The 21308-nt window shown below is 25.6% G+C and overlaps 1 protein-coding gene across 2 annotated transcripts; it reads left to right on the top strand.

Moving 5' to 3' along the window:
• The first annotated feature begins 9567 nt into the window (after positions 1-9567).
• On the top strand, positions 9568-16051 carry LOC145840480 (uncharacterized). Of its 2 annotated transcripts, none has more exons than XM_082947754.1 (9): positions 9568-9757; positions 10013-10178; positions 10537-10623; positions 11335-11540; positions 12399-12956; positions 13444-13608; positions 13826-13891; positions 14403-14618; positions 15500-16051. In XM_082947754.1, the coding sequence occupies exons 1-9, from the start codon at positions 9593-9595 to the stop codon at positions 15590-15592; spliced, it is 1722 nt and encodes a 573-aa protein (XP_082803880.1). In that variant the 5' UTR covers positions 9568-9592; the 3' UTR covers positions 15593-16051. The 2 variants fall into 2 exon arrangements, with proteins under 2 accessions (XP_082803880.1, XP_082803879.1); XM_082947753.1 differs by having other exon boundaries at positions 11332-11540.
• The last annotated feature ends 5257 nt before the right edge of the window (positions 16052-21308 follow it).

Raw genomic sequence — 21308 nt, 5'->3', positions numbered from 1 at the left:
AGTTTTGATATTTTTTTAAAGCTATATTTACTTAAAAAAGTGCAATCTGAAAATAGTATTTCTTTTGAACCTTATAAGCAACATTTTTCTAAACTTTTTTATCTTACTTAAACACGGACAAATAAAACCCGTTGTTCACGATTATTTTTGTTCTTTTTTATTTAGTTTGATTATTAATGAAAATTTATTTTGATTATTATGAATATTAAACTATAAGAGAGTAAAGGTACTGTAAAATGTTTAACTTAAAAAGGTCTTTTTTTATATAAAATTACTTTGAACTTCTAAAGTTTTACTTGCTTTTTAATGAATATTTTCAATACATAATTTGATTAAATTAAAAAAGTTGTATTAATATATTTAAATATTTATTTTTTTTGATTTTAGTTGTGTTTATTGAACGACAAAAAACACTCAAAAAATTTGGTCCAAGGACCTGGTTCACGAAAAAAACCTTTCGGTTATTGAGTCATGCACCAGAACAGTTTAAGGTCATGTCCAGGACTATTGGTCGAGTATAAAAATAGCGATCTCTACTTTGCCTTAATTTTTATTAGTTAAAGAAAAGTTCTACAAGTTTGCAACAGTTGATATTTTTGAGTTTAAATTAGATTTTGATAAACATCTATCAAGTTTTAAATCACTATAATAAGCTGCTAAAAAAACTCTGCCAACAGTTTGATTTCTCTATTGTTTGTTATATAACTATTTTGATTGAAAACTTGATATATACTTCCTGTTTATTACAAGTATGTCAGTTAGTTGAGTAAGCAGTAAGTAAATAAAAGTTCAGTATTTAATAAGTATTAAAGCCTTTAATTTCACTGTACAGTATTTTTTATTAAAGAAAAACTAAGAATAAATTGCCAACTTTTTGAGCTTTTAATTACGTAAAGCACACATTAGATTTGTGGCTGGTAGTTCAAATCAACAAAACAATATTTTAACTTTTAATTAATATATTGTTTATTGAACGACAAAAAAAAGTCCTCAAAATGTTGCTGTCTAAGCCCTAGTGCGCGATAAAACCTTTCAGTTATCGAGTCGCACACCACTTGGATACCTTTTAACGTCTTGTCCAGGATATTAGTAATATGAATTAATTATATTTTTATCAGCTACTTGGCTGAGGCATGCCAACTTACATCATTAATGCATTCTCTAAAATATAACAACTTATTTTTCATATGTATTTTCTTACCTGCATTTTAAAGAAAAAAAGTGGTTTTGAATACTATGGTTGTAATTACCTTTTTTTTAAAATTAATAAAAAGTTTATTTATAAAAAAGTTTAGCTATATAACTTTTCAATAGATTTAAATATCTTTATTAAATGAGTCAAACATCAAAATTTTAATTTGATGCTGATACAAAAAGAAGTCTAAAACTGATTCATTTCAAAATAGGTTTATATCATTTTTTTTTAAAGCCAGTATTTAAAACAAAGCCTAAAAACTTTAATTATATGCAAAAATAGTTTGCTGATAAGATAAGAATTGATATTTTTGTGCTAAACATCAAAAATGTTTTCTAAGGTCAAATGAAATGCATTTTTTGAGATAGAAGTAATACAAAAAAAAAACGATATAATTACTGCCGTAGTAGTATAAAATGGTTATTTTGACTATTTCTAAGTTCAAATGTTTTACAAATAATTTTAAGCACTGTCATTTTTAAACAAACCTTACATTACGTCTTTTTACAAACCATATATGTGAGCATTCATAATCTTTGTGTGCTTAAACTAACTTTTACTCTATTGACTAATCACTTGTTACAAGTTGTCAAACTTTGCAAAATGGTGTAAAAAAAAATATAACAAAAAGCCTCTTGTCTAACTTAACTATAAAGTTAAAAATTTGATAAATACTTAATAAAAATAAATAACAATTTACTAAACCAGCAAAGTATACTTATCTTTCTAGTTTTTGGTGTCATTTTAAATTAAAAGTTTACTCCTTCAATTAGCATTCTTCGTATAGTAGTTGACGATAAAGATTCAAGAAATTACAGCAAGAAACAAATACATGATTATAAAGGTTCACAATTTATAGAAGGGCATGTTTTTCTAAAAACCGAGTCCTTTTATAGCATGGAAGGATAAGGTGTGTAACTAAATAAAACTTGTATTTAAGTTTGAAATCATAGTTGGTACTAACTTTATTAATACTAATTTGTACTTTATTTTTTTTATGGTAATCTGTCACAAACTATTAGACCATTCAAGTAAGTTTTAGTAAAGGTTATGATAACTGATCTACGAAAAGAGTCTTACTTTACTTTTTTATAGTTTTAGTCAACAAAAAGTTTTTAGAAGTTTTAGAAAACTACAGTTTCCTTTTTCCTAGGTATAAAATAAAAGTTATAGTACTTTTTGTATAAAACAACGACAGTCATATAAGACATATAAAATATTTAACTAGGTTTATTGTATACAGTCTTTATTCTTTGCTAAAAATTCAAACAGTCGATATTCGATAGGTACACTTTATAGATTTATATTTTTCTACTGTGACACTTAAAACTAAGAATTTCATAAATATAACAAAAAAAATTGTTTTTAAACTTTGTTTGTTTTAAAAGGTATACAAGTTACTTCGATTGTTGAACAACTGTAAAATAAATTATCTAATAATGGAACATTGATGTCGGAAATGGAATTTATAAGTATATTAGCTCATGAATCGTTTTTGAATATGTTGAGTATTTTATACTTAACACGACTGAAAGTTAAAAAGTTATTAAACATTTGCTAGGGTTAATTGCATTAAAAACTTGCTTAATTTACATAATTTGAAAAAAGTTATTGCTCCTTCAACACTCTTGTTAGTAAGAAGTTAGTCTGTACCATTTTCTCATAACATTAACCAAACGCTGTGTTTATAAAAATCAAATTATTAAAAAAAAAAACGTCTAAAATTTAGTAAATAAGTTTTTCAATTTTGCTATGAAAGTTAACTTGAGTTTTGTTTTAAAAGCGAAAACATATATATTTATTAAAATATTCTTTTTTTTTTATTGAACAAAATAAAAATTACGCTCAAAATATTTGGTCCTAGGATCTAGTGCACGAAAAATCTTTCGGTTATCGAGTCGCACATTACGATTACCTTTTAATGTCTTGTCCAGGACTAATAATCTTTGGTGCTCCTTGTTTGATAAAGTTTATTGAACGATAGAAAAAACACTCAAAATATTTGGTCCTAAAACCTTGTTTGATATGAACAGGGTTCAGATATATTCTAAACACATGTTATGTTTCCTGGGTAATTATTACTAAGTCGGAATTATTTTATTAATAAGACCAAATTATTATAGTAAGTTTTTAAGCATTAGTTAAAAAAAAAAACACCAGAATAATTTAATTACCACACAATAAACTTTAAATTAATATTAGTTACTCTATTGAAAGCAATTATCATCGTACAGCTTTAGGGTAGATGTAGCATTCTCAATTGCTGTTCAATAGTTTACTTATTAAGTAGAGTTATTCTTAAGTTTTTATACATGACTTTTTAGTAGTCTAAACCTACTTAACATAAACTTTATTAAGCTTTACTTTATGATTGTTTTATATTAAGCATTAACTTTTATATACTAAACACAATGTTGACTACACTATATAAACATTTATACCTATTTGTTAAATAAGTTTAGAGAACTTTTATTTATTTACCAAGTAAAGTATATAAAGTACATAGCTAAAACTAATTTTTGCAAAAAATTCTTAAAGTAAAATAAAAATATATACTTTGGTTGTTATTACAGCCAACGCTAATAACTGTTTATCGTAGGATGAACTAAAAGTCTTTAAACTTTTTTATCTTAGAAAAAAGATCAATTTTTTTCTAAACTCAAATTAGAGTAGCATTTAGTCTAACTATTTGTCTTATTTTTTAATTAAAATTTATATAACAATTTTCCTTCACTTTTTTAAAATAAGCAAAAGATGGACAAAATCAGCTTCATTCAGGGTAGGACGAATTCAGAAACTGTTAAGCTCTTGAAAGTGGTGAAATGCACAGCAGTGTACTATGAAAATATTTAAGAAGCTTGGAGCATCTGAAGACCGGAGTGTAAAACCACGTACTTTTTGATGAAAAAAAGTACTAAAGTCATCCAGGCGAAAGTTATCTGAATGTGGCTTAGATCTCAGCAAAAAGAAACTTCACAGATTACATAAATCGGCTTCCTTACAAGACGAGAAAAAATATAACACGTTACAGTGCGAAGTTCACAACAGTCCATAAAAAAAGACGTAGTAGGGTGTAAGATTTGAAGGATTGCAAGTAAAGCGTTTTTTTTGAAAAGGTTTTCACAGCTGTAGTTGGTTTGGCAATCAGAAGCACAGAATTCACGGAAAATTTTAAAGAGTCGGTGATTATTTCGTGAGAACAGTTTACCAACAATTAAAGCCGTTTTGACTTATGGCTGCGTTCTAAAAACCTTTGTAGTCATCTTTCTTTTTTATAACAGGGATTAAAATGAACACAGACATATAAATTTTATTAAAACAATAATTCACTGTCTTAACAATGGTAAGTCTTTGGCCTTCTAACAAGATTGGTTACCATTTTGAATAAAACTCAAAACTGGTTAAAGCTTAACTTTTCAAGTTTATTGAGTTAAGACATTGTTTTCAAGTTTATTTTTTCCTATTTTTTCTTTCTTCGTCTGATTTAAACCTAATAAACTTTTTGGTTTGGTATATGTTAAAAAGATGTCTACTCTTTTATTCATTAAAATTCGATGCTTTAAAGATAGTTTTCTGAGAGAATTTGTTAAAATTTTAAAGAAAACGCTGTGTACCTCGGCCGATAGTTTAACAGAAAGAAAGAAACTAATAATAACATAAAATGACGTCTCGTAGAAAACAAATGTCGTAAGTTTTAATTTTTTTTTGTTATGTGTTTCAAATTTTTGACTTTTTTATTATTTGCAATTAGTTCCTCTTTGAATTAGATCAAAAATTTATGATTTGCCTTGTGTACTCCTACAAAGTATAACACTGTAAATATCTTTTTTAATTAAAGCAAAACTACGTCTTTTTTAAAACATCTGCTTCACTTTTATTGTAAATATATTTTAACTACTTTAATGCTGTATAAATTTACTTATTATATAACTCGTTTTTTAAATGTTGATTACCTTCTAGTTCAACTGTTATAAATAAAGTTTTATAATTTTCAAACTAGTTTTGTAATTCTTACAAAACTTCAATTACTTTTATAGTTTCCGTACTTTATTCTCCGAATACACTATTTTTTATATATACTCGTAAGCATAATTTTCAACTTACATAATTTAAATGTAAATTACTTAAACATTTAGAGCTCTCCAAAAATTTAAGCAACTTTTTAAGTTCGAGTCAAGGGTTTACATTTAAAATGCATTGTTTTATCTATTAAATAAAATTGATATTAAGTAAATGAATTTAATAGTTGAAAAATCGAACCAGTCTGCTCTATATCTTTGTTTCTTTAGAAAAAATATTAGTATATTTAAAGTTATAGAAACAACTGCTAATGCAACATAAAGATTTGAACCTTTTAATAAAATGTTTTTGTAATAAAGTAGTTTTATAACTAAACGTTATGATAAGCTTTTTGTAAACATATAATCTAGTAAAAAGTGGTGTTTTATTAAATCCTTGATTAACTTCTCTTAAATAAAAGTCAAATAGTTGCATATATCGATAGTAAATTATAAATAATCAAGTTTATCTCTTTTTTAAGTCTAGTTTTGTTGTAGATATTTAAAAACTAAAGAAACATTTATAGAAACTATGAATATCAAATATTAATAAAACGGTGTTCCAATGAAAAAACATTTACGTAGAACGAAAAGTAGACTTCTTTTAACTAATCAAGTGTTTAAAACTTTTTTTTGAATGCTTTGAAAAATAAATTATAAAGCTTTTATTTGTATATTTTATTTGTAAATGGTATCTCATCTATAAATACTATTTAAAAAAATATCTAACATGCATTTATACATTAATACTAACTATCATTGATTAATTTTATAACATTAATAGTAATAAGTTGGACTTTAATTGAATATCAGAAGGGCTTGATTGAATTATGACGTAACTAAAAAAAAAAAAAAAAGCCTCAACATTTTGAACAACTATTTGTTACCCCAACACTAAAAACTAGGAGTCGACCTATGTGTTAAAACTTTAAACTTTTCTACACAAAAGTTATACTAATTTGACACTAATCTAAAAAATGGTTGTGTTTTAAATATCTTAATGGTTTATGTTTTAGAACAGTCGGCAAACTGCGGCCCACACGCAGCCCGTAAAGGGTAAAAGCGCGGCCCGCGAAAGAAAATTTTTGAAACTTACACTAGATGTTATGAGGTTTGAAAGGGTATAGCAAATAAAAAAGTCTTAGATAGAGTATACGGGAAATTCAAGACTTACACTAGACATTTAGAAAAGAAAAAAATACATAAAAATGAAAACTACAACTGCGGCCCACAAGTATTTTCATTTTCGAAAGGGCCCGCGACCACTAAATGCCTACCGAACCAAGTTTTAGATTTTAGAATGACAAAAACTTTCTACTAGCACGAGATTTTATTAAAAAAAGAAAGAAAGTTAGTACTAAAAGAATTCTTAATAATTGTTAGGTTCTAAAAATAAGTAAAAAAAAAAAAGCAACTATAACATTTTAATTATTATTTTTTATCTTTAGTTAGAGTTACTTAGAGTGACCGTCATAAAACGAAACTGTTCTTAGTTTTAATTAAATTTTTTGTTGACCAATAACGATCGAAAATGCAAACAAGTTGTTATAAAATTGTAAACGAAAATCAAATACACAGTTATTGTATTGTTTATGAAAGAACCTTTCGATTATTGAATCGTACACCTCATGCTTTTACAATCTTTCATTAGTTAATAAAAATTCTCTTTTTTATTTAAACTTTTAAACCTTAAGAAATAAGCCAATCAATAAAATGAAATAAGAATTAACGAAAATACTAATTACAAAGTTTCGTATAAATAGAAAGTAAATGTAATTGTACAAAAAACAGGTTTTGGGTTTTAAATAAAACTATAAAACTTAAGAAATTTTTTTATCTATTTGTCTGTCTTTAATATAATGAACTTAAAGTTAAAAATAGCACTAAACTAAATTTTCTTTGTTTTAACACAATATATACTTTTGCTTTAATGAGAAAACTTGTGCATACGTACAAAAATACAAAGTGAAACTGACACGATAAAAAACATTAACATTTTCGCAAAGACAATTTTTTGAACAGAAGAACACGCTATTTTGGTATGTGTTTTGGAAGATAAAAGTTTTAATTTATATAAATCATTATAAATTGGTTAAAAACTTTATGCCTGGAAAATATAAATATTGAACCAATCGTGCAGAAATATGAAGTGTTTTAAACCGATTTATTTCAAGGTATTTATTAACTTTATTTCATAAAAAACAAAAGCTAAATTCCTCAAACATCAATTACTGAAATTTTTTAAAGATAATTTCCAAAAAAAAAAGATGAATGTAAACAGTTTTGATAGAACATAAATAACATAAAAAAGTGCGTTTATACTTCGTGGTTGATACTATTTTTAGTTTTGCCGTTGTTCTGAACAAAAAAAAAGCTTTAATCATTTTGTTTTTAAATTCTCTATACTACTCGAATAGCTATAATATTTGGGAGTAAATAAACTTTATTTTTCCAGTCTTACTTTTTTATTTAATTTAATCCTTAAAACGTTTTCCAGTTAAAACCATGCAAAATCAATATTTATTTGGACATTACAAAACAAATGTTACTGACAACAACATCTGTTACAGAATTTACTACAAAACTTTGTTCACAATGCTGTTAAACTATTGATACATACTTTTTTAGAGTTTGTCCTATTTAAATTAATCTTTAAAGCTCATATTGATAGACTTAAGGTATAAAATTGAAAATAAAAACATGTAATGCCAGTTTAAGCCAAAATAAAAGTTATTTTTTTGCTTTTATATGACTGCAATCCAAAGTATACTTGTAATTGGTATTAAACAACAAAAAAGTTTTTTCTGAAATAGAAAAAAAGTTTGTGAACCACAATTAAGTTTTAAAATTAATACACTCAATTTATGGACTCTAAGTACAGAATAATGAAATTAAAAAATGTATTTTAAAGTAATAGTAAAAAGAAAGTGTACTTAAATACTAGACTTTGATACTAGTATTGACTCATCTATTTAACTAATAGTATAAAGTACGAATATTTTTGTCTCTTAAACAGATGCAAAAACAAATACTTTTGTATATTTATTATAATGTAGGTTTTTTAAATGAAAACGTAAGTTTATTTTGGTTAGTTCTATAGAGATTTTCGCCATTAATTGTTCGATATTTGTTTTGTTATTTTATATAAAAAACTAAAACTATCATATACAATATATCTTATTACAGCTAAAAAGCTACTGTAACCCCAGTAGAAAAACCAAAATCTGTTTGAATACATAAGCTAAGGTGACGTAAGCATCTATGCGATTTTTAAACTTTTTCTTTTCGCAAAATAAATTTCTCCTATCTCTATCATTTAGGTAAAATAGTTCAAGTGTAAAATGCACTCAGTTCCTGTAGTTATTACACATATTTTGCAAGCTAAAGCTTAGTTAGTTTTTTAAAGTTTTTTAATTGTTTTATTGGAGATTTAGTGGCAAACAAAGACCGTTTGTTTTGTTAAAACAGTTTAGACAAAAAAAGTTTTGTTTTGTTTTATTATTAAGAAAAAAGAAGTAAAACCAAGTTTAAAGAGTAGCAATTTGTAAGTTACATTAAAATTCCTAAAAGTCTTTTGATTTAGAAAACAAATACATTTTAACTTTAACTTTCTTTCAAACAGCAGTAGAAGTTTTTTTCAGTTTTATTAATCTATAAAGTTAATGATTAACAGTTTGATAGTTTAGATTTTTATTTGAAATTTTTGTTAAGTTTAAACTATTTTAAGAATTGTTATTAAAAAAGAGTTCTAAATCATAATTTAAGAATAATGTCAAAATTGCTTAGTGTTTCAGTTTAAATTTCTAAAATGTAAGATAAAAAAAATGTTAAAATTGTTATCAAAATACAGATGTAGGGCTTTTAATGTTTAAGTACCAACCCAAGTTGTTACATATGTAATTTAAAATGTTTAAAATTTTTTGAGTATATAGTCTCAAAAAACAAAAAAGTAAAGTAAACTTGTTCTTAAATATTAATTAAAAAAAAAAATTATCAACAAATTTTTATAAAGTTATTATTAAAATAATAAATAGTACCTAAAGTATCAACTCTTGAAATTACTTATGTAGATTCCTCCTCAAGAGAACAAATTTAAACAAAAGTTTCAAACCAAAAAGTCATGAATGTTTTGTCCTGTGAAATAGTAGTGATACACGCGTAAATATACTAATATAATTGAACTACATATGACTTGTGTTTAAAACACCATCATATGATTTTTTGCGACGTTTTTTACTCTCATTCAAAATATGATATTAAAAAACAATTAATTTTTTTGTGAAAGACCACAAAAAGAAATGTTCTTTCAGAAATTTAAAAACGCAACTCAACTGCAACAATGAACGAGCCGCAAAAACTGGCGGAGTTTTTGAGGACAAGATGCGATAAGGGCATGTACGGACTCCGGTACCTGGATCCCCCTGAGCATAAAATCATCTACATTCCCTGGCCTCTCGCCCCAAAGCCCCATGAACCTTTGCCCCACGAATTTAATTTGTTTCTGGTGAGAAGTTTACAACTAGTTAAGTTTAAGAGTTAAAGTAATAACTTTTTGGTTAGTTTGTTTAAATAAAAACATGTTGCAAAGGTATATTTTCTAATACTTTTAAATAGTTTACTTACTTTTTTATAAATTCAATCATCATTAATATTTAATCAATGTTAAACAACTAGCAAGAGACTAGGTTATTTCAAAACTAGAGATCAGAGTTTTAAGAAATTAATCAACAAATTTTAAATGGAAACTGTTTTCTCACAGGAGTGGACGAAGCTTTCCTTCAAGAGAAGAGGAAGTCAGATGGGCGAGGTGTCGGAACCACTGACCAATCAGAAGCACCGGTTCAGGAACGCCCTCTTGCGAGCGAAAGGGCTGAGGGAGAGGAAAGATTTGAGGGGAGAGGGAGGAAAAATATTCGAATTCACCGGTAATTTGATAAAAAGTTTTTGCTTAGAAATGTGACAAATACTGCAAAAATATTAAAGATATTTTAGAAGTAGAGTTTGAATTACTTAAAAAACAAACTTTTAAAACCAGGTTTAATGTTGTTTTATAGACACCTTTTTTCAAACATGTAAACAGTTTTATAAGCTAGAGCGTGCTAAATTATCTTTATAATGCTGAGTATTGCAGCCTTATGGCCTGAAGCATTTTTACTATAAAAGGGTTTTTCCCAAATGATATAGCACATTCTATTGTGCAATTAAAATGTTTGTTTAAAACCTGAAACATTATTTGCCGCTTTTTCAACAGATATTTGCTTTACAGCAATTGTTTTTAAACAGGAAATCGTAAAAGAAATATACAAAGTTTTAAAGACAACAAAGTTACAAGAGAAAACGTTCTTGAAAGCGATGGTAACTTAAACAGAGGTGAATATATTTAAAAAACACAAACAAAGTTAAATTGCATTCTTACATGGTAGTTCTTTTGCAAAAATCGTATTTAAAAATCATAAGTTTAATCTTATATTTATTTTTTTAATTAGAAACTTTTTATTAAGCAGTTCTAAAACGTTTAATGTATATGTAATAAAAACTTTTTGTATGTATTTTAATTTGTGTACATCATAGTACTTTTTATTATTACACAACAGCTATTATAACAAAGGCCTTTTTCTTCTGACTTTTGAATAAACATTATAGAAGTTAAAACTCTAAATCCACTTAATTACCTTTAATTTAATTTTATTTTTTAAACGCTTTTCTTTTAAATGATGCAAATTATTCTTTTATGAGTGAAAGCAACAACAAAAAAATTGTCGTGTTGAATCGATAATTTAACCAGTTCTTAATGTTGTTAAACTTAAACTTATAACTATGCACAGATTGATGTCTTTGTCTCAGTTTTTTTTTTAAGTAAAGTTATTTCAAAGTATTTTCGATTTAAAAATACAATACTAATTTGCTTATTTATATTTTGTAAAAGAACGAAATTAAATAATTTTATTGCTATGATTATTTTTTTTCATATTTATCAGCTAAATAAGCTAACTTTAGTAAGCAACTAGTTAATTGTTCTATTATGATCTACTTTAAATGAAGTTTTAAGCGGAAGTAATAATTTGATGCAAAAAACAGCAGAAATACAGTTGCAACACAGCAAAGTTTCCTCATCTGGTTTTGCGCGCAACTTTGCAGAAAAAAATCAGCAAAACAACGTTTCGCCCGACGTGCTGCAATATTATCACTCACAAGAGAACGATCAGGGCTGCAATGCTAATTCCCACAACCTGCAGCCCCAACTTCAAGACCTTGATGATGAGGCTTTTATCGATGAACTTTTAGCTGTAAGTTAAAATTGGTACTTTGTTTGTTCTTAAACTAGCAATAGTTTGTTTTTGAAAGTTAATAAAATCAGTTTACTCATTCTGTTTCTATTTTAAAGTCGTAAAAAAGTTCAAATTATATTTTAGTATTTCAAATCTTACTAAAAACAACTAAAAAACTTTATATTTTTTAGTAACTGATGATTTTATTGTTAACCTTTTATTTAAACATTTAACAAACTAAGAAACATATTGCATTAAGTGCAGATTATAGAGAAACATCCAAGTATTTTATCAGCGTGAAAACGTTTTATAAACATGATCTATGTAAAAATAACTTTTAGTATTTCAGACGCCTTTTTCTTTACTACTTAATAACTTAAATTACATTTTAACTTTAGTTTTATAGCTTACTATATTACTGCCATTGAAGCTTTCAATTATAATTTTTTGAATTGTCACTAGCTTATTTTCAACTGCTAATTTACAAATTTAAAACAGGATAGATATTTAAAATCTAAATTTACACTATAATTGCAACACAAAGTTTATTTTAGTAAAGTTAAAAATTAAATTTGTTCTCTGACCTCAACGTAATCATGTATTTCATTTAGGTAGATTTTAAGCAAAAAAACATTGATATTCCTTGTTGCTTATCTGTAAAGGAGAAACTATGCATAAAAAACGTTAAAACTTGGTATCTAAAGTTTAAAAAAATAAACTATCTCTTAATTTGAGCTAAAATTGTCTTCTACAGAATAATTTAAACAAAACAATAAGATAATTAATAATAATGATTGACTCGTTAGTTTTGTACACATATATTTATAAGTCGTTTTTTTTATACAAAAAATAAACTTTGTACACTTTGTTTTTAAGGAAATAACTCCTTGCACGAGCAAGTCGTCTTCTCCCAACGCTCAACAAACCAACCAATCACCTGTTTTCTACTCAACAATCGACGAATCACAGGCCTTCAAAACAACAAGCAACCAATCACCGACCTCCTATTCGACAATCGACGAACCACAGAACTTCAAAACAACAAGCATCCAATCACCAACCTCTTATTCGACAATCGACGAATCACAGGTGTTCAGAACAACAACCAACCAATCACCGGACACCGTCGAACTAACAACCCCACCATTGGACGTCCAACAAAACCTAAACAAAACCAAAAACTTCACCGAAAAGTGCCTTTTGGCCCTCAGGTTTAAATACCGCAACCAGGAACCCGCGGTCGCGGGAAACTCCCAAAACGGAAACTGCGGAGGCGTCAGCGTGAGCAACAGCGCCGGTTGCAGGCTGTACTTTGGCAAGAACGTGCACGACTTCAGCACTCTGCTAGACCCCAACCACTTAAACGAGATACTCAATAAGTGCACGAAGGACCAGCAGGAGCTGTTCGGACCCCAAGTGTTTCAGCAAATCAGAGTTTGTGTTTTCTGTTCATTTTGTGTACTTTAAAAAATTGTTATTTTTTAATCCCATTGGACGTTTTTTATAGTATTTACATGCTTAGTAATAAAACAAACGTAGATATCAAGTAATAACTAAACATTGAAACTAATATCTGCAACTCACGTTAAATTTATAGTTTTATTATTATGTTTGCAGTCCCTTTAGTTTAGTTAAAACAAAAATAACAATCAATGAACAGAAAATGTAATAAAGCTTTTAAAATGAAAGTGAAAAAGTTTTGTAAAAAATACAGATTTTTAATCATAAAATTTTTATTGAAACTTTTAACCTACTAAATAATACTTATAATACTAAAAAAATGTTATTAATTACCCTTTTCAAGTGTTTTAATTAAATGTTAATACTATAAACTAGAAAATATCTATACAGAAAAACTACTTATATAATAAGAACTGTTTTCAAATACTTTCTTAAAACAAATAAATTGAATCAACTTCAGATACCCGATCCAGCATCTGCGATGAGAAGCCAGCTGCAGCTGGACAAGACCATGGCAATACTGAACAGCATGGACCGAGGGATAGTGCTTTGGTTGGACTGGTCACAATCTTCTCTTTTTAGGGAAATACCCGATGTATACGCAGTGCGACTTTGCCAGACTAGAGTTTGTTTAAAATCGCGTCAAGTAGAAATTTTGTTTTGTAGTAATAGTTTTTTTCTATTTTGTAAACTTTGTTTCGAAATAATTTTTCTACAGACTATGGTTTAAAACCATTGAAGTAGATATGTTTTTGTTACAAACTAAATAAATTATAAAGATTAATAAAGATTGGAAGCAATGATTTAGAGTTTGAAAACTGAACTTTGACTCACCTTTACAGGTTTTCCCGTTCATGAGCGACTTTTCACCTGTCAATTGCTTACCAGAAAGCTTAAAAAGACTCGAGGTTTTTATTGCTAATATAATTGTAGTGTAGTTACAGTTTTACTTAAATCTTAAAAGTTAAAAAAAAACTTTAATTTTTTAAGTTATTTTCACTTTTAAATGTGTAATTAGGTTGAAAACTAAAACGTATTGCCTAATTATATTTTAGGCAAGCATATTTAATTTACTTTCGGCTGAAAAGTAATCCAAAAATAAAAGTTCTAAATTTAATTTAGTTGAGAAATTGTAAGCAGTTTTTTAAGTAAATTTTTCCAGTAAATTTTCACTGAAAAGAAAACAAAGTACAGCAGTTAAAAAAAAAACTTTGAAGATTGTTTTTGTGATAAGTTTTAAACTCTAACTGTTCTAATTTTTTCAAATCTTGAAAGGCAGACGTGTTGTTGTTTTATTTACTTATTGAATAATAATCATAAATTCCGGTTGAAAAAAACGAAGCTCAACTTCGCAAACCACCTATTGAGATTAACTTCAAATAGTTATAGTAGTTTTTGATAAACACTTTGCATTTCCAGCCGGCTCAAGTTTTCAGCGCGGAAAATTTCTGCCGCCAGCTGGAAAGTCACGTGACCGATCAAGCCAACCAACCGTGTCCGTCCGCCGCGTTCGCGTTGGCTTTCGGCCAGAAGGTGGCTTCCAGGACGGACAACCTGTCCACCGTCCTCGCCTCGTGCCAGGTCACCGTGGAACGGGCCCGGACGGCGTTGGACTCGGTCCTCGACGGCAACGCGGTTCGTTTATAACTTGGCTCGTTTGTATTTTTATTTCCTTTAAGTGTTTTTTTATTTACTAGCTGATGCAAACATGTTGTAATTAATTCTTTAACTTCTATAACTCACTGTATCAAGCGAATTGATACGTATGTTTAAATGTTGTAAAAAGTTTAAAGGTTTTATGATACCATACTGAGATATAGAGTGTAAAGACGTTTCAACTTAAACAAAAAATGTTTTAACAACAGTATGCTTTATCAATGTTATTTTTTCTTAAACAGAATATTGGTAATTCAAGATTTATTTTGTTTAACTAAGCGGTTATGAAACTATTTAGTTTTCTAAGCAATTTTTAGATAAAAATTTAAACAAAGCAAAAACATTCGACAATGATGTACTGTAATGGCTTTCAAAATATTTAATAATACAAATATAAAGCACAACTATATTATACAGTAGAGGCTTTAGAATTTTTTATACAAACTACAAATATAAGATACAATAAAAATTGAGTAAAAATATCTTTGAGTACGTAAAGAAAAAAAGTATTAACATAAAATACAAATTTGAATTTACATTTACGACTAGGTAACGCTTTTGTTATGGTTTTTTTTTGGCTAAATCTATTTTTTAAGTGCGTTTTTTTTACACTTCTAAAAATTTTACTTAATTCGATTTAAAAAACTTTCATAACCGTTTTATTATCCCATTATCTTTACTTACGACTTAAGAGGGTTTATAAATGATTATTTTTTGGACGTTTCACTGTTTTGTGTAAAACTTAATAAACTTAAAAATGTTTTTTACACTCTATAAGTAGTTGTTTTAAACGTAACTTTGAACATTTTGTCCACAATTTATCTTTTTACACCCCACAGACAAGTTTCATTTAAATTTAGGTGTGCATATCAGATGTAACATCGGGCGACAATGAGGCAAGGTGGTTGGAAAAAGTTTTCGTGACGTCTTGCCACCTCAACAGTTTTGATTGAAATTCTTGCAGCTTTATTCATCAACATTCTTGTACAAGTTATAGTAGACTGACTTCGTAAAAATATTTAATTAACTTTTTTTTGTCGTGTTTGAACAAAGATTTTTTTTTCAGAGTTTATTGAAAATGATTAATATTTTTGAAAAATACCCATAAGCTTACTTAAACTTTATCAGAGTTAATAAACTATTTTATAGTGTTTCATAAAAAAAAACTTTGTAAACAAGTGTTTTAAGCGACTAGTTAGAAAAAAAAGCTGCCTAAAAGTAGTTCATACTTGTAAAAATCTTAGCAAATTATTTAAATAACAATTTTCAGTACTTTTGATATTGTACACATACTAATATACGAGTGTAAAAACTTTTTCTAACATTTTTTACAGTGTTACAAATAAAAAGCTGTTTTATTTTTGTATTTTTTGAAAATTTCTTGAATAAATAAAATTTTAAATAAACTAATTTGCTGAACTTTTTTATCATTTTTTTATATTTTTTTATAAACTTTTTTTTTTTAATTTGTACTGTTATATTCGGCGTATTAAAACTAAATCCACTAAAAAATATAAAATTTTTGACTGAATTTTTTTTTTCAAGTAAAATTTTTTTTTTTTTTTTTAAACTTTGTAAAAGTGTAGGATATATAAACTGGTTGAGCTAAAGACAGAATAAAGATACAATTTCTAAAGCGTTATATATCACATTATATAACAGGATTAGCAATTTTAATAGCAAATATTTAAAAATATGTAAACTAAAATCAGAGTATCTGGTTAATAAATAGTGTATCACAAAAACTTCTTACATGTATTGATATTGATGTTTTAAAGTTATGCAAGATTGTAAGAATTTCATTTTTTAGATAAACTTTCATTAAACTAATCAATTTTATATGACATTAAAATTTATTAATAGTTCTAAACTAATAACATTTGCTTTTAAGATTTGTGTTTCGTTATTTTGATACTTACTATTCAATTCAATATATTAGTAAGAAACTAGCATAAAATTTGTTTACGTATGTAAACTGTCTGATTAAAGACATTTCTAGTGATAAAACAAATATTTTTGTAATATTTTTTCTTTTTTAGCACATTATCATATAATTAGTTTAGAGTCAACCTTTTTGAAGTTAAACGGTACATAGTCAAAAAACCTAAACATTTATTTGTCTACAAAAAATGTTAAGACTTAAAGTTTTATTGATAGGTTTAGCTTTAATAAATTAAAGTAACAAAAAGCTTTGCTATATAAAATCCTTGCTTACAAAAACCTACATCTTAGTATACTTTAAATTGATAGATCAATACTTTTAACGAAATACCTTAAAAGAGCAATTTAAATAAGTTTATCGTTATATTAGCTTTTTATACATAACTTAAGTGGAAGTTATTCAATGTCAAACTAGTAGTTTTCTAGTAGTAATATGAAAAAAAAATATTCAGGTGTTAATCTTTTAACCTTTTCTATAAGTTATTTAACATTTAATGTATTAGTAGTATTTATTAATTATACTAGTAACGCATCTCAAAAATCATTTTAAGTAAAAAAATTGAACTAGACAAAAACTTTAATAAACATTATGATTTTTGTTATATAAGTTATAATTTCATTTTGCTTCCAATTCGTTTGTTATAATAAACTGTTATTATTTATTTCAAAATAGCAATGAGCTGTTTTGTAGGTATGATTCTCATTAAGATTATTTCAATTAGATAACAAAATGCAGTAGAATTCAATTCTTAAACGTTTTTATTAAGTATTAACTATTTTGTTACACATTGAATATACTGTATTTTTTTATTTATCTGTTGTGAAAATATAGTAGAATTTAGATATACTTTATTAGTTAATAGTAAGTGCTTATGTTAAATGATAAGTATATGTTATAAACAGTAGCAAAAAAAAAAGTACAAAAGTATTTTATGAAAATACTTATTTTTTTTAATACTTTTTCTAAATTGAAAATTATAAAATACTTTCAATATTGGGTGTGTTATGATTATATGTTAGATTTTCATGTAACAAGAATGTAATATATTTCTTTAAATTTAAAGAAATAATACAAACTTTAAAGTTTTGAATTTCTAACGCAAGCAAAGTAAAAAAGCAATACTTTTGGAAACATAAAACAGTTTAACAAAGTTAACGTGGATTATATACAGTAAACAAAACTTTATTTATATTTTAAAGAAAAAAAGTATTACATAACTTTATAAATAAAAACTTTAAAGATAAACTTTAATTTTCATATACTTAAAGTCTAAATATTTTGATACCTTAAACTTTTAAGAGAGTTTATAATAGTGGTAAAATCAAAGGGTATTTTAATCTCATCATTTTCTAATATCAAAATCTATTTAGTACTATTCATTTTAAATAAAATGTATGGTAAAAGTTTACATGGTAATACATTAAAAGATACGTTTCGGTATTAAAATATAAGTTAAACTCAATTTTAAACTACATGGAAACCATTATTGACTAAGGTATTTAAAGTTTTAAGCTTCAAACTATTATTTTACCAAAAAATTTAGATTGAAACAATGAAAATATACTTAGAGATTTATTAACTTAGATTAATCGAAACAAAAACAAGTTAGTTAAAAGAGGAGAAAAGTTGAATCAACATATTTAACGTTATATGTTAAAATGATCATTAAACTAAGTTGTTTTTTACAATGTCACAAAATAAGAAAATCTGTGGTAGCCTTCTAGAACTAATTTATCTAAAACTTTTAAACGTTTACTGTCTATAACAATTAACAAGATTACTTACCATTTATTGTGTAAAGCAATCAAGTATTTTAACTTTTTCAAAATTAGTAAATAATAGCATTTTTTTTTAATAATAAAAGTTTAATATTTTTTCGTGCAGTTACATTTTCCATGCTTAAAAGGATATGAAAAAATATCAAATAACCCAAAAAAAAACTTCATTTTATCAATGTTTCTAAAACTTTAAATTTTTTTAAATATTGAAATAGTTTAAGATTTAAGTAATATGTTTATAAAACATAAAACAGTTTAAAATGCTCAAAAGTTTTATTAATAAGTTTACTTATTAAACTTTAATTGCTATTTGACTTACAATGATTAACAGTTGTATTCTTATAAATTATTCAAACACTTTAATGTAATAAAAAATAATCATCATATATTTATTTAAACAAGTTAGTATTATTAAATAATGTTTAAATATTTAAAATTACTAATTTTTGATTTAAATTTCTAATAAAAGACCCGATTTACTGGAATATAACAACTTCAAAATATTGTTCTACTCGTTTGAAATAATTCAAATAAATAATAAATATAATTGTTTTTAAAAAAAAATTTATTATTCAACTGAAAATCTCGTTTTAGTTATTTCAAACGAGTGAAACTTTGTTTTGACAACTTTTTAAAATTTGAAAGGATTATTCTCTTTATTATTATTAAGTTGAGAGATTTCGTTGTAATCTCTAAAATGAAAAGTACACAAAAATTAACAAAAACTACTTAAAATGTATAAAATTTATCTAAAACCAACGATTATTCTCTATTTTCAGTTGATAACAGAGTTTTACAGTGTCCTAAAAATATATGTACGTACTTCAAATTGTATACTACCTTTAAGTTACATACAGAAACTAGGCCTTAAACACGAACACTTTTTGTTAGTTTATCTGTTCTACAGAAACTTTTTAATTACTTTTTATTTGAATAATTTTTGTAACTATTTATTTGCACATATGTTTTAAATAATTACTCCCTAACAATTACCTCTTAACGACTTCAATATTGATTTTAACTTCAACAACTACATAAAAAGCGCTAGCTTTAAACGTCTCTAGAATTAAATGAAAGCTTGATACAGCGCTTCAAAAAAATTAGTTAGCTATGTTTACTTTTCAAGCTGATTACCAAGTCTACAAGTTATTACGTTTGTATAAATTCTTGTTTTGCATTAAACTTTTAACTTTTTCTTGATCATTAATTGTTAAGCTGGAAACAGTCTTAGACACAGTAAGTCTTATTTTAAGCTATAAATGCAATATATACAAAAAATTTTTTTTTTTTTAATAAGAAATTAGTTGAAAAGGTTGAAAAGTAATTCAGTTACGAAAGTAAATAAAAACTTGACTTAACAAAAAAAAAATGTTTGAAGTTTATTTTAAACAAATAACTGCTCCCTTACTTTAAGTTTTCAAAGAATTGTACTTTTCATTGTTCGGATTAAAATTACAAGTTAGTATGTGAGTTAGGGATACAGTTTCAGAACTTTTTTGTTCAGCGTAACTAAACTAATTACTTCTATTTTCAAAAACACGTAATTTTTTAACAATTTTTTTAACCCTTGGATGCGAGATAAATACTTTAAAATAACGCAGCTTTAAGTGTTAGAACATTTGTTGATTAATTTGTATATTGAATTTAGAGTAGATGTTTTATATCTTTTTACTTATTTTTGGAGTTTTTTTGTGAACTTTTTAACTAGTTCAGTTAAGTTAGTAATACTAATAGGAAACATATGCTGTTAGTTATTTAGATGTAAATAATATGTAGTTAATTTATATTTTAACTTACTAAAAACTACTTTATTTCATCATGTAAAGAAATTAAATACTCTACTTTCTTTAGTGGTTTTTGTTTGTCTAAAAACGAATCATTCCGTGTTATAAATAACTGTAAAGTAGAAAACAGTAAAATTATACACTTAGAAAAATAGAATTCTTAACTATTATTCATTACAAACCTATTTTTAAACACTAGAGAATAGTGTTTGTTTAGGTATAATAATAAACAATAATTCATCATTATCAGTTTAAAACATTTTCAAACGTACGTTTATTTGAATACTTTAATAACAGGGTTTTTAAAATAAGTGACTAGGTGCTCGTATTAAATACCTTAGTTAATCGATATAAATTGTACTTTTTTAGTTTATAACTTTTCTTTACAACTTTCTTACAACAATTAACATAAGTGTTTATTTTTTTTTTTTTTGACTTTTAGTATCAATAAGAAATATCTACAAGTAAAGTCTAAATAGAACTACATTTAAAAAAAGCGTTTAAAACTTACTAACAGTAAAAAAACATGTAAACTTAAAATAACTTACAGATTTTTTTTATTGTTTATTAACAAAGCTTTTTGGCATAAATTACAACTGATTTTTTTTTTTGAAAAATGTTTTTTTATTTTACAGCGAAATTAAAATATAGTTGTATGAAATGCATATCAAAAATAAACTACTTGTTTTAATAAATAATGTGCACTTAGTATGTACCTATGCAATAATAAATAAAACAAAAAAAACAAAATACTAGAAAAAATATAACAAAAATATTAACACTTTAAGATATAAAAAACATATTTGTAAATATATGACATATTAGCACAAAATAAATAAACGAGTAAAACCAATTAAAAAATGAATTCAATATAAAAGTAACTATTTATATACACTACATTAATATTTACTACATTACGATATGTTTTACAAAAAATTATTACTAGTTCAAAGTCATTTGTAAGTTATTAAAATGTTCTACTCTTACAATTTAATAATAAAAATTAGATTTGCTAAAACAAAATTACTCTAAAATTTAATTTAAAATCATTTAACACTTTAACTAAAATTTTTATCTAAATTATTATAGCTTATTTCCTATGAGTTCATAAATATCATTGACAAACTAGGGTTGAAAGCTTCAATAAAAACTATTGGCACTTATA

This window comes from Thalia democratica, chromosome 7, assembly GCF_965202585.1.
Source record: "Thalia democratica chromosome 7, ktThaDemo2.hap1.1, whole genome shotgun sequence".
Classification (NCBI taxonomy): Eukaryota; Metazoa; Chordata; class Thaliacea; order Salpida; family Salpidae; genus Thalia; species Thalia democratica.
Note: the sequence above shows the minus strand (reverse complement) of the source record. Positions and strands in the feature narration are given on the sequence as shown.